The sequence below is a fragment of the Polyodon spathula genome, chromosome 19 (genome assembly GCF_017654505.1).
Source record: "Polyodon spathula isolate WHYD16114869_AA chromosome 19, ASM1765450v1, whole genome shotgun sequence".
Classification (NCBI taxonomy): Eukaryota; Metazoa; Chordata; class Actinopteri; order Acipenseriformes; family Polyodontidae; genus Polyodon; species Polyodon spathula.
The window spans coordinates 23,655,331-23,669,214 of NC_054552.1; the positions used below are offsets into that span (position 1 = coordinate 23,655,331).

Below are 13,884 nucleotides of genomic sequence, written 5' to 3' on the forward strand. Positions count from 1 at the left end.
CCAAATTTTGAAAACTGAAAATGTAATGAAGCAAACATACATTACCTGCACAGAATATGAATAGGCAGGATAATGAATGTCCATACTTGGTTTCATTGGGTTACAGTGTTAAATACAAAATGCTGTTTGATTTTCTTTAACATAAGGTGGTATTAGGATAGGGTTAATAGGGTTAACTGGTGGAGCTGAGCGAACGGTTTCACTCAGCATTTAATAAATGAACAGACAGCCAGAAAATAAACGGTTGTAACAAACACAAAAAAACAGGACATGGCACATTCACCAAAACAAAATAGACAAACAAAACAGACTAACACTGCACAGAAAACACGGTGAGCAGATATTTTAACTTTACGTTATTATTTTATTATTTATTACCTCCGTCTCCAATCCTGTTCTCCACTCACTGAACACACAACCCCGGGTGAGTGAAAACAGTGTGCTTTTATGCAGCTGTACCGAGACTCGATTGCTAACACTATGTAACACAATTTTTGTTCCTGGGTAGTAAGTGTTATTTCCTAATTGCTTATGCCTCAAAAGTATAGAAAATGGCTATTATTCCCCACAAACTTTGCTTTTGTGAACAGGACAGTGCTATTTTAAACCCAAGGATACCCTAAATTTACCTAAGTTTTCAAATGAGAAAACGGGCAATCTGTGTCGCTGTTTTCCCTGTGTTTCTTTTCGTTCACATAAAGTCAGAAAAAATGCCTTCCCAACATATGAATCCAAATTAACATGTATTTATACTAAAGGATACAAAAATGGAACCACCAATGTAAAGTCACTTAACAGGGTGTTGGGCCACCATGTAGTCTACCAGCCTCTAGAATTCTGCAGCGGATGCTGCACCATTATTCCACTATAAAGTCAATCAACTCACGTTCAATCAACTCAACCCTTTGATGGAGGTGGAAAACGCTGTCTCAGATGTCGTTCCAGAATATTCCCATAAAGGCTCAGATACACTATGACTACAAAAGATTTAGAAGTGAGTAGTTTTTCGAGATTTACGATTATACTGTAAATCACTTTCACGAATCAGCCCCCAAATGTAGTCTCCCATCATGTTCTCGTTATACTGTCCTTGGTAGCGGCGTTCAAAGTCCAGTATATCCTGGTGGAAGCGCTCGCCTTGCTCCTCCGAGTACGCTCCCATGTTCTCCTTGAATTTATCAAGATGAGCATCAAGGATATGGACTTTGAGGGACATCCTACAGCCCATTGTGCCGTAGTTCTTCACCAGAGTCTCAACCAGCTCCACATAGTTTTCGGCCTTGTGATTGCCCAGGAAGCCCCGAACCACTGCGACAAAGCTGTTCCAAGCTGCTTTCTCCTTACTAGTGAGCTTCTTGGGGAATTCATTGCACTCCAGGATCTTCTTTATCTGTGGTCCGACGAAGACACCGGCTTTGACCTTTGCCTCAGACAGCTTAGGGAAGAAGTCTTGAAGGTACTTGAAGGCTGCCGACTCCTTATCTAGAGCTCTGACAAATTGTTTCATAAGGCCCAATTTGATGTGCAGTGGTGGCATCAGCACCTTCCGGGGGTCCACCAGTGGCTCCCACTTGACGTTGTTCCTCCCCACAGAGAACTCGGTCCGCTGTGGCCAGTCCCGCCTGTGGTAGTGCGCCTTGGTGTCCCTGCTGTCCCAAAGGCAAAGATAGCAGGGAAACTTGGTAAAACCGCCTTGGAGACCCATCAGGAATGCCACCATTGCAGCCTCTTGATGCCATCTCAGAAAAATGCAGATATGTATCCACTTAGGCAGCTGGAACTAAACTGAACTGGTGGGCTTAAGGCCCCTGTATTTATACTACTATTTATATTACTGGAAAGTTCTAGAAAGTTCTAGAAGTTACTCCAAGTTTACTCAGCACTGAATCTATCTGGAATGTTCTGGAAAATAGGTAAATTTCAAAATATCACTGTCCTGGTCACAAAAGCAAAGTTTGTGGGGAATAATAGCCATTTTCTATACTTTTGAGGCATAAGCAATTAGGAAATAACACTTACTACCCAGGAAAAAAAAAAAAAAAAAAATTTGTTACACGGTGTAATCAGTAGGAGTCGCAGCGGGAGTCCATGTCCACTGCACGTGAATTAATAAAATTGCACGTTTAAGGGCTCACGAGATATATTACCATAAAATGCACGTGAACACTTGCACGACAACGTAGAGGAGCAAGGATTTTATGTACACTTTAATGTAAAATTTGTGAGCACAATGTGTCTGGGCAAATATAGGGCAATGGTGGTTATTGTTATGTGGTTGTAACACACAACCATATGTTGTAAACACACCCAGGGCGGGCACTTTACCACCATCAATAAAGTACTTATATATATTATATTTATATATATATATATATATATATATATATATATATATATATATATATATATATATATATATATATATATATATATATATATATATATATATATATATATATATATATATATATATATATATATATATATATATATATATATATATATAGTTGCTCACTGCTTGATTAAATATAGTATGAACTGAATATAATGTTAATTAGTGAATGTGCTGAGTTTTAGGGAGTCCATAAACCTGCAAGGCCACTATGTCTAATGCTGGCGTGAAGCAGGGTTATTTTGCAAGCTGCAGTGATAAAGATCTGAAGCAAAGGGAATGGTGTAACCAGAACAATATGGACTGTTGGGTGAAACAAAGAAGCTGTTCTGAAAGAGGTAAACATCAAGGGCTGAACGGAACAGGCTTATTTAGAGCTCTCTGTGGAGCAGAGAGAATGAAATGAGGACTGCAGCATGTCTCTCCGGGATATAGGCAAATATTGTCTTATTCTGTGTTTTACATGATGTCAGTAAAGTTTATTACACTTAAACCTTGTTGTATACTTTGGGTCAATCCACAAAATAACATACATCTGTGTGAGACGTTAATAACAGATTCATTAGATATGCTACAATTGTAAATGTGAAAGTGCGACACACAGTCATCACAAGGTATGCTGAAGGTTTTCACCTCTATGAATTTCTAGATCATTCCCCTCAGTAGTAAAAAAAACTGGTGTGGTAACATCAAGGGTCTTGTTTGACTGTCTCAACCTTGTGATAATTTGAGATGTAAAGCCTGTCTGTATAAATAACGGGTGTCCGTGAGTCATGAGACAGTTCAATGAGACACACCCCCAAGCTCCATAGCGCACTTCGCAGGGGGTTATGCTCACATGAACTCCCAGCATACAGGGAGCAGGGCTGGTTATTCTAATGACTGTTATGCTAGTGGCTCCATCCCATGTCTCATGTTAATGGGTTCTTCATACATGTAACCTTTGTAACTTGGAATCAATAGATGTAAAATTATGTTTAAGTTTTAATCAAGAGTCACTCAAGATGTTGATTGTACTTTATCAATAATCATTGACTGGGTTTCCATGCAGCTTAGAAAGTCGTCACTCTCTTTCCACAGTCATCACTTAGCATACACATACCACACACACGTCTATAACATTGTACGACTTTAAAAGACCTTTCTCAGTCAGTATTATAGTTTATGTGACACCATTTTTTCAATGTTTCCAATTATTTCCATTTGACTCATTAACTAATAGTGCTTTATATTTTGGTTATTTTATAAGCAACATTATTTAAAAAAAAAAAAAAAACTAAAGCTACTACAAATAAAAAATGCAGCCCTTTGCAATACATAAATAAATGCATGAATAGAATTAGTAATAATAATAGGCACATGTACGTTTTCACTTATAAGCTGCTAGTAATACAATGCTCTCAATGCATAGATTACTGAGGATTAGTACCTGTCCGAAATTCGATTACAAAGTTGGTTGCTGATGGCACCTCTAATAAAACAGTTAAAAAAAAAAAAAAAAAATGAAATAAAAAAATTCACAAAATGCAATTCGTACGCACCAAAAGGAACAAAAATATTGACAATCTGCATTTATTAGACTAATAATTTCACCAGCAGAAAATAGGTTTTCACATCACTGTCAATAAATTCTGCCTGGGCTAAGTCAATTATGCTGTGATATCCTGTGCCCTTTAGCCCAGTATATGGTTTACTGCTTGCTATCAACTCCCGCCCAGTAGCAGAAGAGAATTTGATAGAGACACTAGGAAGAGCTATCACAGGCTTGCAGAACAAGATGCACAGTAAATGGAGCCTGGCTTTGATCTAATCTGTCTCCAAAGCCTGGCTTCGGCTGATACCATTGGTCCGAGGTTGCATATTCCCAGTTTAATGACCCAGGAATCAGCAAAGTGATTGATAAACGTATTATTTTAATACAGGACCAAAAGCGATAGACAATGTGTTGAACTGATTAACAAGCTGGTGTTGAGCACAAGGAAATTCTGGGAAAAGAGCTTTACTATTCTCTTCTTATATTTAAAAACTGGGTCATAAATATTTCTTGATAACAATCTACTATAGCATTTTTTTTTTAAAAGGCGTCATATCTTTATAGAAATAGGCTGTGTGGCAGAGCAGAGGCTCTGCATGTGTGATGTGCGCGTGTGTGTGTGTGGGGGGGGGGGGGGTAAAGTAAAGAATGGAATTGTTTAAAGGTGTAATTAATTAGAAAAGCATGGAATGTGTCCACTAGGTAATGGATTGATTGCCTGTCAATTTACCCTGGTCACAAAAAGGTATAAAAAAGGTGTTTGGTGAGAGTTTGGAGCAACAGGTGAACAGACACGGTATTGAAACAGAAAGAAGGTACAGTGATAGCTGTGCTTGTTTGCTGTGTTTGGTATAAACATTTTGTTTGTTTGTTTTGAAATAATAAAAGTGTGCACAAGCATTAGAAATGCAGTTACTGCTTGTGAGTCTGAGGTTCTCATCACTGACCAGCCTTGACCGCCTGCCACTTTACCACAGCTGTCATCCTTTCATAACAACAGTAATGTGCACAAAGCCTGACTCCACAAGACTAGACGGCTCCTCTTTTTGTGAAATGTCTGTTTATTTAAATAATCACAATTACTGAAGCTGTGGGCTCCAGGTTTATTACTTTACATTTCTCATAAGTTGTTTGTGAACTATTTTAATTCACGTTCACACATGCAACATACTGATTCAATATTGGTGGAAAAAGCCCTTTATCTGCAGCTTCGCTGAGAAATATATACAAGCAAAAGTGCCAAAAAAGAGTCAAGCTCGATCGATGAACTCAATTCCAAAGACACAATCAGCTACATCTATCTCTACAATGAATCAGTCACTGCTGTCATGTAATCACACTGTATGCTGTCAGAATGCTAACAGAAATGTGTGATACAGATCTAACAGTTATACATATACAGATTATGGTCGATGGGGATCTAGGGGATCCCCTTGGAAAAAGTTTTGAGTCACTTTGTGTTAGAGAGAAAAAAATGTAAACCAGCTTTCAATTTTCCTTTAATAAGCAAAAGGGGTAATAAAAAAATAGGATAGCCTCTGAGGGTCTCAAGAGCAGTAAATCAAACAAGCCTCATAGAACATATTACCTAACCCTCGGCAAAATGCAGCCCAGGCAGAGGCTCTCTCTAATATTTACAAGCATGAGATGAGAAATGGTACAGTAAAGTTCAATAAGAGGTTAGGACTTCTGATTACATAAAAAGTAATTGAATTGTGTAGAATACACAGACACAAATTTGAATGAACAACAGTGATTACCAATAGTACAGTCAAACAAAGCTAGAAATTATTCTGCAATTTCTACAGAAGTGTGTACATGCCTCCAAAAGCTTTTCAAATCCATTTTCCTTTTGCTTATTTTCACTAGCAATATTACTACTGCTCCTTTTTTTGTGTTGAAGCTTATGCTTATTTTTTATTTTAATTCTGGATTGCTCTAATAAAAGTTTCCTTGTGGTAAAGTATAGCAAAGAGTAATAAAGCATAGTGAAAGCATAGTAAAGTATAAGTAAGCATTGTACAGTCCAGTGAGGTAAAAAAAAAACATGGCAAGCTATGGTAAATGCATAGTATAACCATGGGAAAAACCATGTGAAAACTGCAAAAATACTGTGCAAATTTACCAGGGTAAACGTTAATATGAGCTAAGTTGTAGATACAAAAATTAAAAAATAAATACAAATCCAACTTTTCCTCCATGTATTTATTAACTTCTTTTTCTGTAGGTCCCATAGTCTGACTGCCGACAGACCATTGGAGCGATACAGGAAGTGATTTTACATCAGGAAGAAGCAACAGCTTTTACTTCTAGCGCACTGTCAAGTACAAAAAGCTTGTCAGTTTAAATCACAAATAATGACTGTGTTGTATCCAACGGAAACTAAAACAAACTTCCACCTGGTAAGGTAGGCAGGCATTTGCCGTCATTGATGAAGCTTAAAAACAAATTATATTTAATGACCATCACAAGTTTAATAGCATTTGTTTGTCATTTTTATAGATGATTGATTACCTGTAAAGAGCATAGTATATGCGACTATAAATCACTGATGTGTGGCTTTTTAACTATCCATGGGCCCTTACTTGGGTATTATTGATGAAAGCTGATCAAACACGACATCTACTGTGCGTCAACAAATGAACATCACAGCTCAGTGCCCACTGAAAGCCTTGTCCCAAATTAGATGGAAATAGGATTGTAATGAAAGAATAAAAAAATGGCAACAAACCAGTTGATTTATAATAGTAGTTTAAAATGAATGAATGAACTGCTTTTTATAAAAAATGTAAACACAAGCTCAGCTAGGTAACACTGGTCCTGGAAGCCATTCCATTGTATCTTTATACAGTAGGTGTCACAGTGCCACCTCTTATCATTTTAAGAGTGCACTGGCACCAAAGGCTGCACAGAGGCACCACTCTTGAAACAACAGCTAGCCCAAGAACACATATCAGACATTATTAGTCATTTTGCTGCAAAAGAATTCTGTACGTAAAGAAATATGTTTGAAAAGGCCATACAAAATGTAGAAATTTCATTAAGGACATGGTTGGACTGGATGGGGAAAGGTTTACTACCCAGCCAGAAGTGAAAAAATCTAATCCGGTGAGGTGCTGACCCATGACGATACAGAATTTAAATGAAATATTCACTCACCGAAGGATTTCTTTACATGTGAAGAAGGTACAGTCCTGCAAGACAAAAAAAAGAAATAGAAAACGTTTAATGGCATTTCAAAAGTACAGGTCCAAAACCCAAATTTTCTATAGCAATAATAATAATAATAATAATAATAATAATAATAATACACCATGTCTTCAAAAGCCTTTTGTTAAATATAAACAGTGGCTTATTCAGGAATTCCAATCCATACCCTTGTTCCACCAGGTATTTCCTTACAGCCCCAGGGTCCACTGAAACAGCTGAATAACAACAAACCTCAGGGCTGTTCAATTAAATGGCTTGGGACCTGGCTGGAACAAAGTGACTGGAGGAGCCACAGGTGGGCACCCTAGAAGAGACCCTATAAAAATTGCTTTATTAGAATGAAAGGAGACGGCACAGGTTATATCCATGGCACCAGGGAGGCGGCTGTATGTCTATCTGCAGTTTACAGCCAGACATTAACAAAGAAACATTTAACATTCAACACATGTATGCCAGGTATAGCAGGTCCCCCATTGCTTATTTACTTTTTGAAATCAGCCTTCTTTTGGTTTGGCATTTTTAAACTTGCATGCAGTGGCTCTTTGGGTCACTTCATACCTGAACAAGATTTCTAATGGCTTTCACGAGAATTTCTTTTATAATATTTCACCATCTGGGAGCCAAGTCAGGGATGTGCAAAACCTGGGTTCTAAAAGCAAGCTGTCCACAGATTGAGATCGGCAAAGGTAATTTAACAAGTGATTGGTGGCTGAGCTGGTGTCCAGAGCTGTCATCGTGGATTTGTTATCTGAAGGGTAGTATGATGAATGGTGTGTGGTCTGATTGCAGGAGGCAGTCAGCCCAGAGTGTCACTCATCGAGGGCAGTAGGCACCTCACACCAGGAATTTCACTGAAAAAGCTTTGCCAGTCTAAACCTTGATTCCAAACCTTGACAAACACCCTCCTCTCTCAATTATAGACCTAACGCTTGTGAAAATATAAATCAGATAGGCGTTAATATTAATGTCATGTAATATGTACACATGGCACAATAGCGTACCTATTTCTGCTGCTGATTTTACTTACGTACAGTATAAAAACAGTGTGTACTCAAAGTGCCACATAAATTAATGTCTAAAGAGTAAGTTGCTTTAAATGCTATTTAATTAAATGAATTATTTTTTAAATGTCCCTCTCTATACAACCTTTCACCGCTGCTTGAAAAAAAAAAAACCCAGAACCACTCAATGATAGCAGACATAAAATAGTCAGAAACACATGAAAAAAGAAATTAATATGACATTAACTGTTTGCATTGTGCACATTATTATTATTACAGAACTTGGTTGCTTCTTGGGGGTCACCAAGTCTCCAAATCTACAATTAGACGCCACCTCCATGCCAACAGCCTATTTGGAAGGGTTGCCAGAAAAAAGCCTTTATTGAGAGCAACCAACAAATGTAAGTGCCTGGAGTTTGCTAAACGGCATTGGCACTTGGATTGGAACCGGGTGTTATGGTCAGATGAGACGAAAATAGAGCTCTTTGGCCACGCACACCAGCGGTGGGTTTGGCATTGAAAGAAGGGTGTGTATGTAGAAAAGAACCTCATACAAGCCCTTAATAAGGTCAACGGCATCATGAACTCTACCAAGTACCAGGACATTTTAGCCAAGTACCTGGTTGCCTCTGCCAGGAGGCTGATACTTGGCCGCAAGTGAATCTTCAAGCAAGACAATGACCTCAAGGTCACTGGTTCAAATCCCACCTCTGCCACTGACTGGCTCACTGTGTGACCCTGAGCAAGTCACTTAACTTCCTTGTGCTCCATCTTGAGGATGAGATGTTAAATCAATGTCCTGTTGTAAGTGACTCTGCATATAATGCACAGTTCACAGCCTTCCTCTGTAAAGCGCTTTTTGATGGTGGTCCACTATGAAAGGCGCTATATAAAAATATACTACATATTATTATTATTATTATTATTATTATTATTATTATTAAAATTAAGAAAACAAGATGACAGACTGTGATCCAAGAAGACATGACCGGGACTTGAGCCAGAATTAGACCAGAGCCAGAACAAACAAACATAACAGAAGAAAGACATATTACAATTTGCAAGCAGATATTTCCACAAAAAATACCCTCTCTCACTCTTGTTTCTGTTATTCGTATCTTGTTGCTCTCAACACCATTTTTGTCCTCAGTAATTCTTGCATCAACATGTTAAGGGAAATGACAGTGGTCTTTTTGAAAGCGTGCCGCCTTCTCTCCCATGCATGTACATCACAGGAGATCTATTGCTTTCAACCCCTTTCAAAATTATAGGCAACACAAACTAATGAGATCCCGTGGACCGTTGCCTTAAATACAAACGATTCCCAATTGTTTAGGTAGCATGCTGACTTTCAAAATACAAACAGGTAAATGGGTAACACAAACCCACACCCCAGTCGTTCTGTATTTACTTATCCCTAACAGCACCTGCTGGAGGGGGAGTGTTTGCGTGTAAACAGAAATGTTAATTAAGACTTGGAAATTAATTTAAACACATTAACCTGTATCTAGGGTCCTCGTTCAAAAAATTATTATGACCGTGCATACTGTACTGACTTGACAGTTTGTGTCCTGAACAACTTACAGTATAATATCAAAGCTGCAGCCAAAATTTCTTGCACCATTAAAATAGGTGCTTGTCTGCCTGCCTGCCTGCCAGCTTGTTGCTGACTCAGGATCAAGCAAGCAAAAAAGACAGAACTGCTCCTCCTGACTGCATCTTGAGCAGAAACTGGAACAGTGAGAAGTGGAAGCAGACAAAGTGTAATATTTTACGTTTTACAATTCTGAGCAGTGTTGGCAAGGACAGGGTTAAGTGTGGTCAGGTTAAATTGGACAATTGACAGCCAACTGAACTTAGCCCCATGGAGAGTACCGAGGCTGAGGAGAGCTGATGTGTCCTTGATGGCTCTGAAACTAAGAGCAGTTCTTGTTAAGGTCTGAGGTTGCCACTTTTGTTGACTACTGTAAACATAAACCTGAGCAGAAAAGTGCTCAAGCACATATTAAAATCTTCCTTTCTCTGTCTGCTCTCATATGCTTGTTCTGTTTTCATCAAAACATAACTCCAGTGTTCCACAATAAACTGCGTTGCTCTTTAGTCTGTTTTCTATAGTCTTCCACTGTGCTTATCAAAAACATACCTTCTTGGCAGTCCATTTTGTTTACATTACCCTCTTAAAACATGCTTGCTGCTACTCCTGGTACTAGTGGCAAGAAGAAGTTCTGAATGAAATGCTGAAGATCTTTTATAGCAGCAAAACAACTTTCCATAATAATAATAATAATAATAATAATAATAATAATATGTAATAACTGTTTTTAAAACTTCTCAAAAGAAATACACTTGTATGGAAATGTAATAGGTTCGACAAAACATGGGTAGCCTTTAAAGCAACAGTACACTGAACCATTGCCACCAGTGGAGTCTGTGGGATAAGTGTCTTTCATGTCTAACTATTATAGTTCTGTTAAAGATGAAAAACATTATGAAATACTTCATAAAAAGGCAATCATCTTTAACTAGAACCTTCACAACAAAGAAAATCGCAGCTTTTGAGCAAGATAATTCCAAGGATAACTACTTGAGTAAATTCTCAAAAAATATACATTAAGACAATCAGCAGTAACTTTAAAGGCTTCACTGAGATATTATCTAAGTTGTCCAAAGTTTCAAGGGAAGCTATCAAGCCAGCTTGACATCAATTATTAGGTTTCATTGATCCCCTTGATACCCTATGGTGGAAGATACTCCTTTAGCCTATAGTATAAGTTACACAGGACAAAAGGGTGGCTTCCTGTAGATCGAGTGCTGTGATGTCATGAAATCTGGAGCTACGCGATCTGAAACAGGAGCCTAATTACCCTGGCAGAAATGCATCAAGAGGGAAGAACACCAGACACACATATCAAAGCAGACTTTATCATCAGCACTGAGGCCTTGAAAAGGACAAGACCAAACACTTATCACACATACATGAATACAGTGAGACTTCTGTTATCTGAACTAATGGGAGTGTTTGTAAAAGTACCACTGTGTGAATCAGCCATTCCCAATCTAGATCCTTCTGGATTTGGCCATACAAGCCCAGTATCGCACCTTTACAATGCAACCAAAGGGCTTTACTGTACTACATAGGTAGAGGGCTGGTTAGCATATTTTATAATAGGCTTGTGGGCGTTCCAAAGTGTATTTAGTTTTCACATGTTTCATATAGTGCAGTATCCACATAGACTTGTCTATGTCTCATGAGAAATTACAATGAACTTTTGTCAACATACACAGTACATGTTTTATTAAGGTCAAGGAAATAATAATAATAACACAAATTTAAAACAATATGTGACTATCCATCACAATGACCCATTTCTTAATTTTAATTATTAAACGTTGGTCAAATGATGTGGCCATAAAGTGGCAATTGTGTCTAATTTGATCTATCATGAAAATGTGATATGTGAGACATGGTCACTTGTAAATGCTCATTAAATTACAAATTTATTACAATTCTCCTGTAAGTCGGAAATAAACTGGCCGGCACATTGACCACCTGGGCCAACTGGACAAGCCCACATCCTGAGCAATGACCTCTTCTTTGTCTAAGATGTATCACCTGTAGTGACCTGCTGTTATGAAATATTCAGGTGTTAATCAACTATTTAGCAGAAATGTACACTGTATCATTTCACCATGATAAACTAAATGAGCTCCTTGGCAGGGTAATGTGCCTTGAGCATCCCTTGAATACAATTCTTAAACAGCTTCCAATAGAACAAGACTAGGAACCTATCTGGAGACATGTGGTACGTGCAGGTTTACCAAACAGTTTGGCTCAGGGCTAATGGGAGGTGTGTTTGAAACTCATTCATCTGTCCGGTTTGCTGACATAAAGGTGATATTCCTGTCAGAAACACAATCCAACACTTTCCACTTCTTTCCAAAGCGTGAAGCTGTAATTAAACAGGATAATGAGCTGTGGTAAACGAATGTAGCTACTGTAATAATTAGCATCATAATACTGCCTGTACTTTACCATGAAAAGGGCAAATCCTTACTCAAGTTTAGTTTTAATTTCCTTGAAGTTTTTGAAAGGTGAAGAATCCCTTAGATCTTTATCGCAAAAAAGGGATAAGAAGTAAGAAAATTGATTTTACTTGATTAACACAGTTAACGTTACCAAATGTTGGGGGAAAAACTACCAGAGTGTGCTTAAGAGACCTTTATTTAAAGTACTTAGTACATTACAGACTGGATTACACAAGCACCCATGAAGCTTTGTGTAGAAGCCAGTAGATACCCAGTGTGTCTTTAAAGCTAAATTGTGTTGTCTCCATTGAAACTGCAGAACAGTGTTCAAATGGTATAGTTTTAACACTATTTTATTTAAATTTAGGCAAAATAAACCTTATTGTATTTTAACACATAGTTTTATGTTCGCATTAGATCCAGGGCCTGAATGGAATAAATAACCGTGTGCCTCCGACACCACTGCTGAAACGTCAGATAACCTCAGATGTATTTATTGCATATGCCATATGAACAGTAATGTTTTCATATTATCAGATAAGAACACTGCAGCTGTACTGGACCTTTGGTAGAATGGTTTACTGAATGTATAAGTGTCCTTACCATAGTGTACCATAGTAAAACCATGGCAAAGTATAATAAAGTATAGTGAAAGCATGGAACAGCATAGGTAAGCATTGTAAAACCCAGAGGTAAAGCATATTAAAAGACATGGTAAACTATGGTAAATAGTATAATCATGGAAAATGCATTGAAACTTGCAAAATCACTGTGCAAATTTGCTGTGGTAAACTCTTATAAGGGTCGTTTATTGGATATGGGATAACTACCCTAAATACTGTATGACACTGTCATTGAAAAAACACTCAATCATAAAGTAAAACTTTGAATCCTTCGTCATTTACGAAAAGATGTTAAACTCACCATACATTTCCATAACAGTACTGTATTGTGGAATTATTGACATTAATAAAATACAAAACTATTATGAACTGTTGCCAGGGGAACCAATACATTGTAAAAGCAAGTTGAATTCGTATTAGACCATAACCTTACAAAGAAAAGCCCAGCCTGACCATTCATCAGACTGCTGAGGAGAGACTCTGAATAAAAACTACAGCCTAATGCATCACAATCTTCTGTCTTACTGAATCTTCCTTGAGGGAATTAAGCAATGCTGCTCAGCTTTACAACAAAGAAGAGCTATTGATGCAATCACAATTAAACAGCAGTCAGGTGACTAATTAAAGTTCTGTGCAAAGACAAAACAACCGGTAAATAATATTTATTATCACAAACAGCTAAACAATTGCATCAGGGCATTCTCTATAGTTGGAGAAAAACAATGTCACTAAACAAATTGTTATTGTTGCAATATTATTTCTAGGATACATTGCTTGTTGCTATATTGAAGTTCCAATAGCCTTGCCCTGAGTGATGCTTGTTGCTATATTGAAGTTCCAATAGCCTTGCCCTGAGTGATGCTTGTTGCTATATTGAAGTTCCAATAGCCTTGCCCTGAGTGATGCTTGTTGCTATATTGAAGTTCCAATAGCCTTCTCCTGAGTGATGCTTGTTGCTATATTGAAGTTCCAATAGCCTTGCCCTGAGTGATTCTTGTTGCTGTATTGAAGTTCCAATAGTCTTGCCCTGAGTGAACAAACACCTAACCATGCAGATCTAGTGCTCCCAAGGGATGCAATAAACAGGTTTGCTATCTT

The 13,884-nt window shown here is 37.8% G+C and overlaps 1 protein-coding gene across 2 annotated transcripts in view; it reads right to left on the reverse strand.

Annotated features, from left to right (window-relative positions):
• Positions 1–13,884, reverse strand: part of LOC121294341 (calcium and integrin-binding family member 2-like) — a 45,114-nt gene that overhangs the window by 24,216 nt on the left and 7,014 nt on the right. For both annotated transcript variants that reach the window (XM_041217957.1, XM_041217956.1), the window contains exon 2: positions 7,086–7,120. Coding sequence is in view for 1 of the 2 variants with exons in the window: in XM_041217956.1 (XP_041073890.1) it covers positions 7,086–7,120 (35 nt within the window). In the remaining variant the exon portion in view is untranslated. The remainder of the gene's footprint in view (positions 1–7,085; positions 7,121–13,884) is intronic.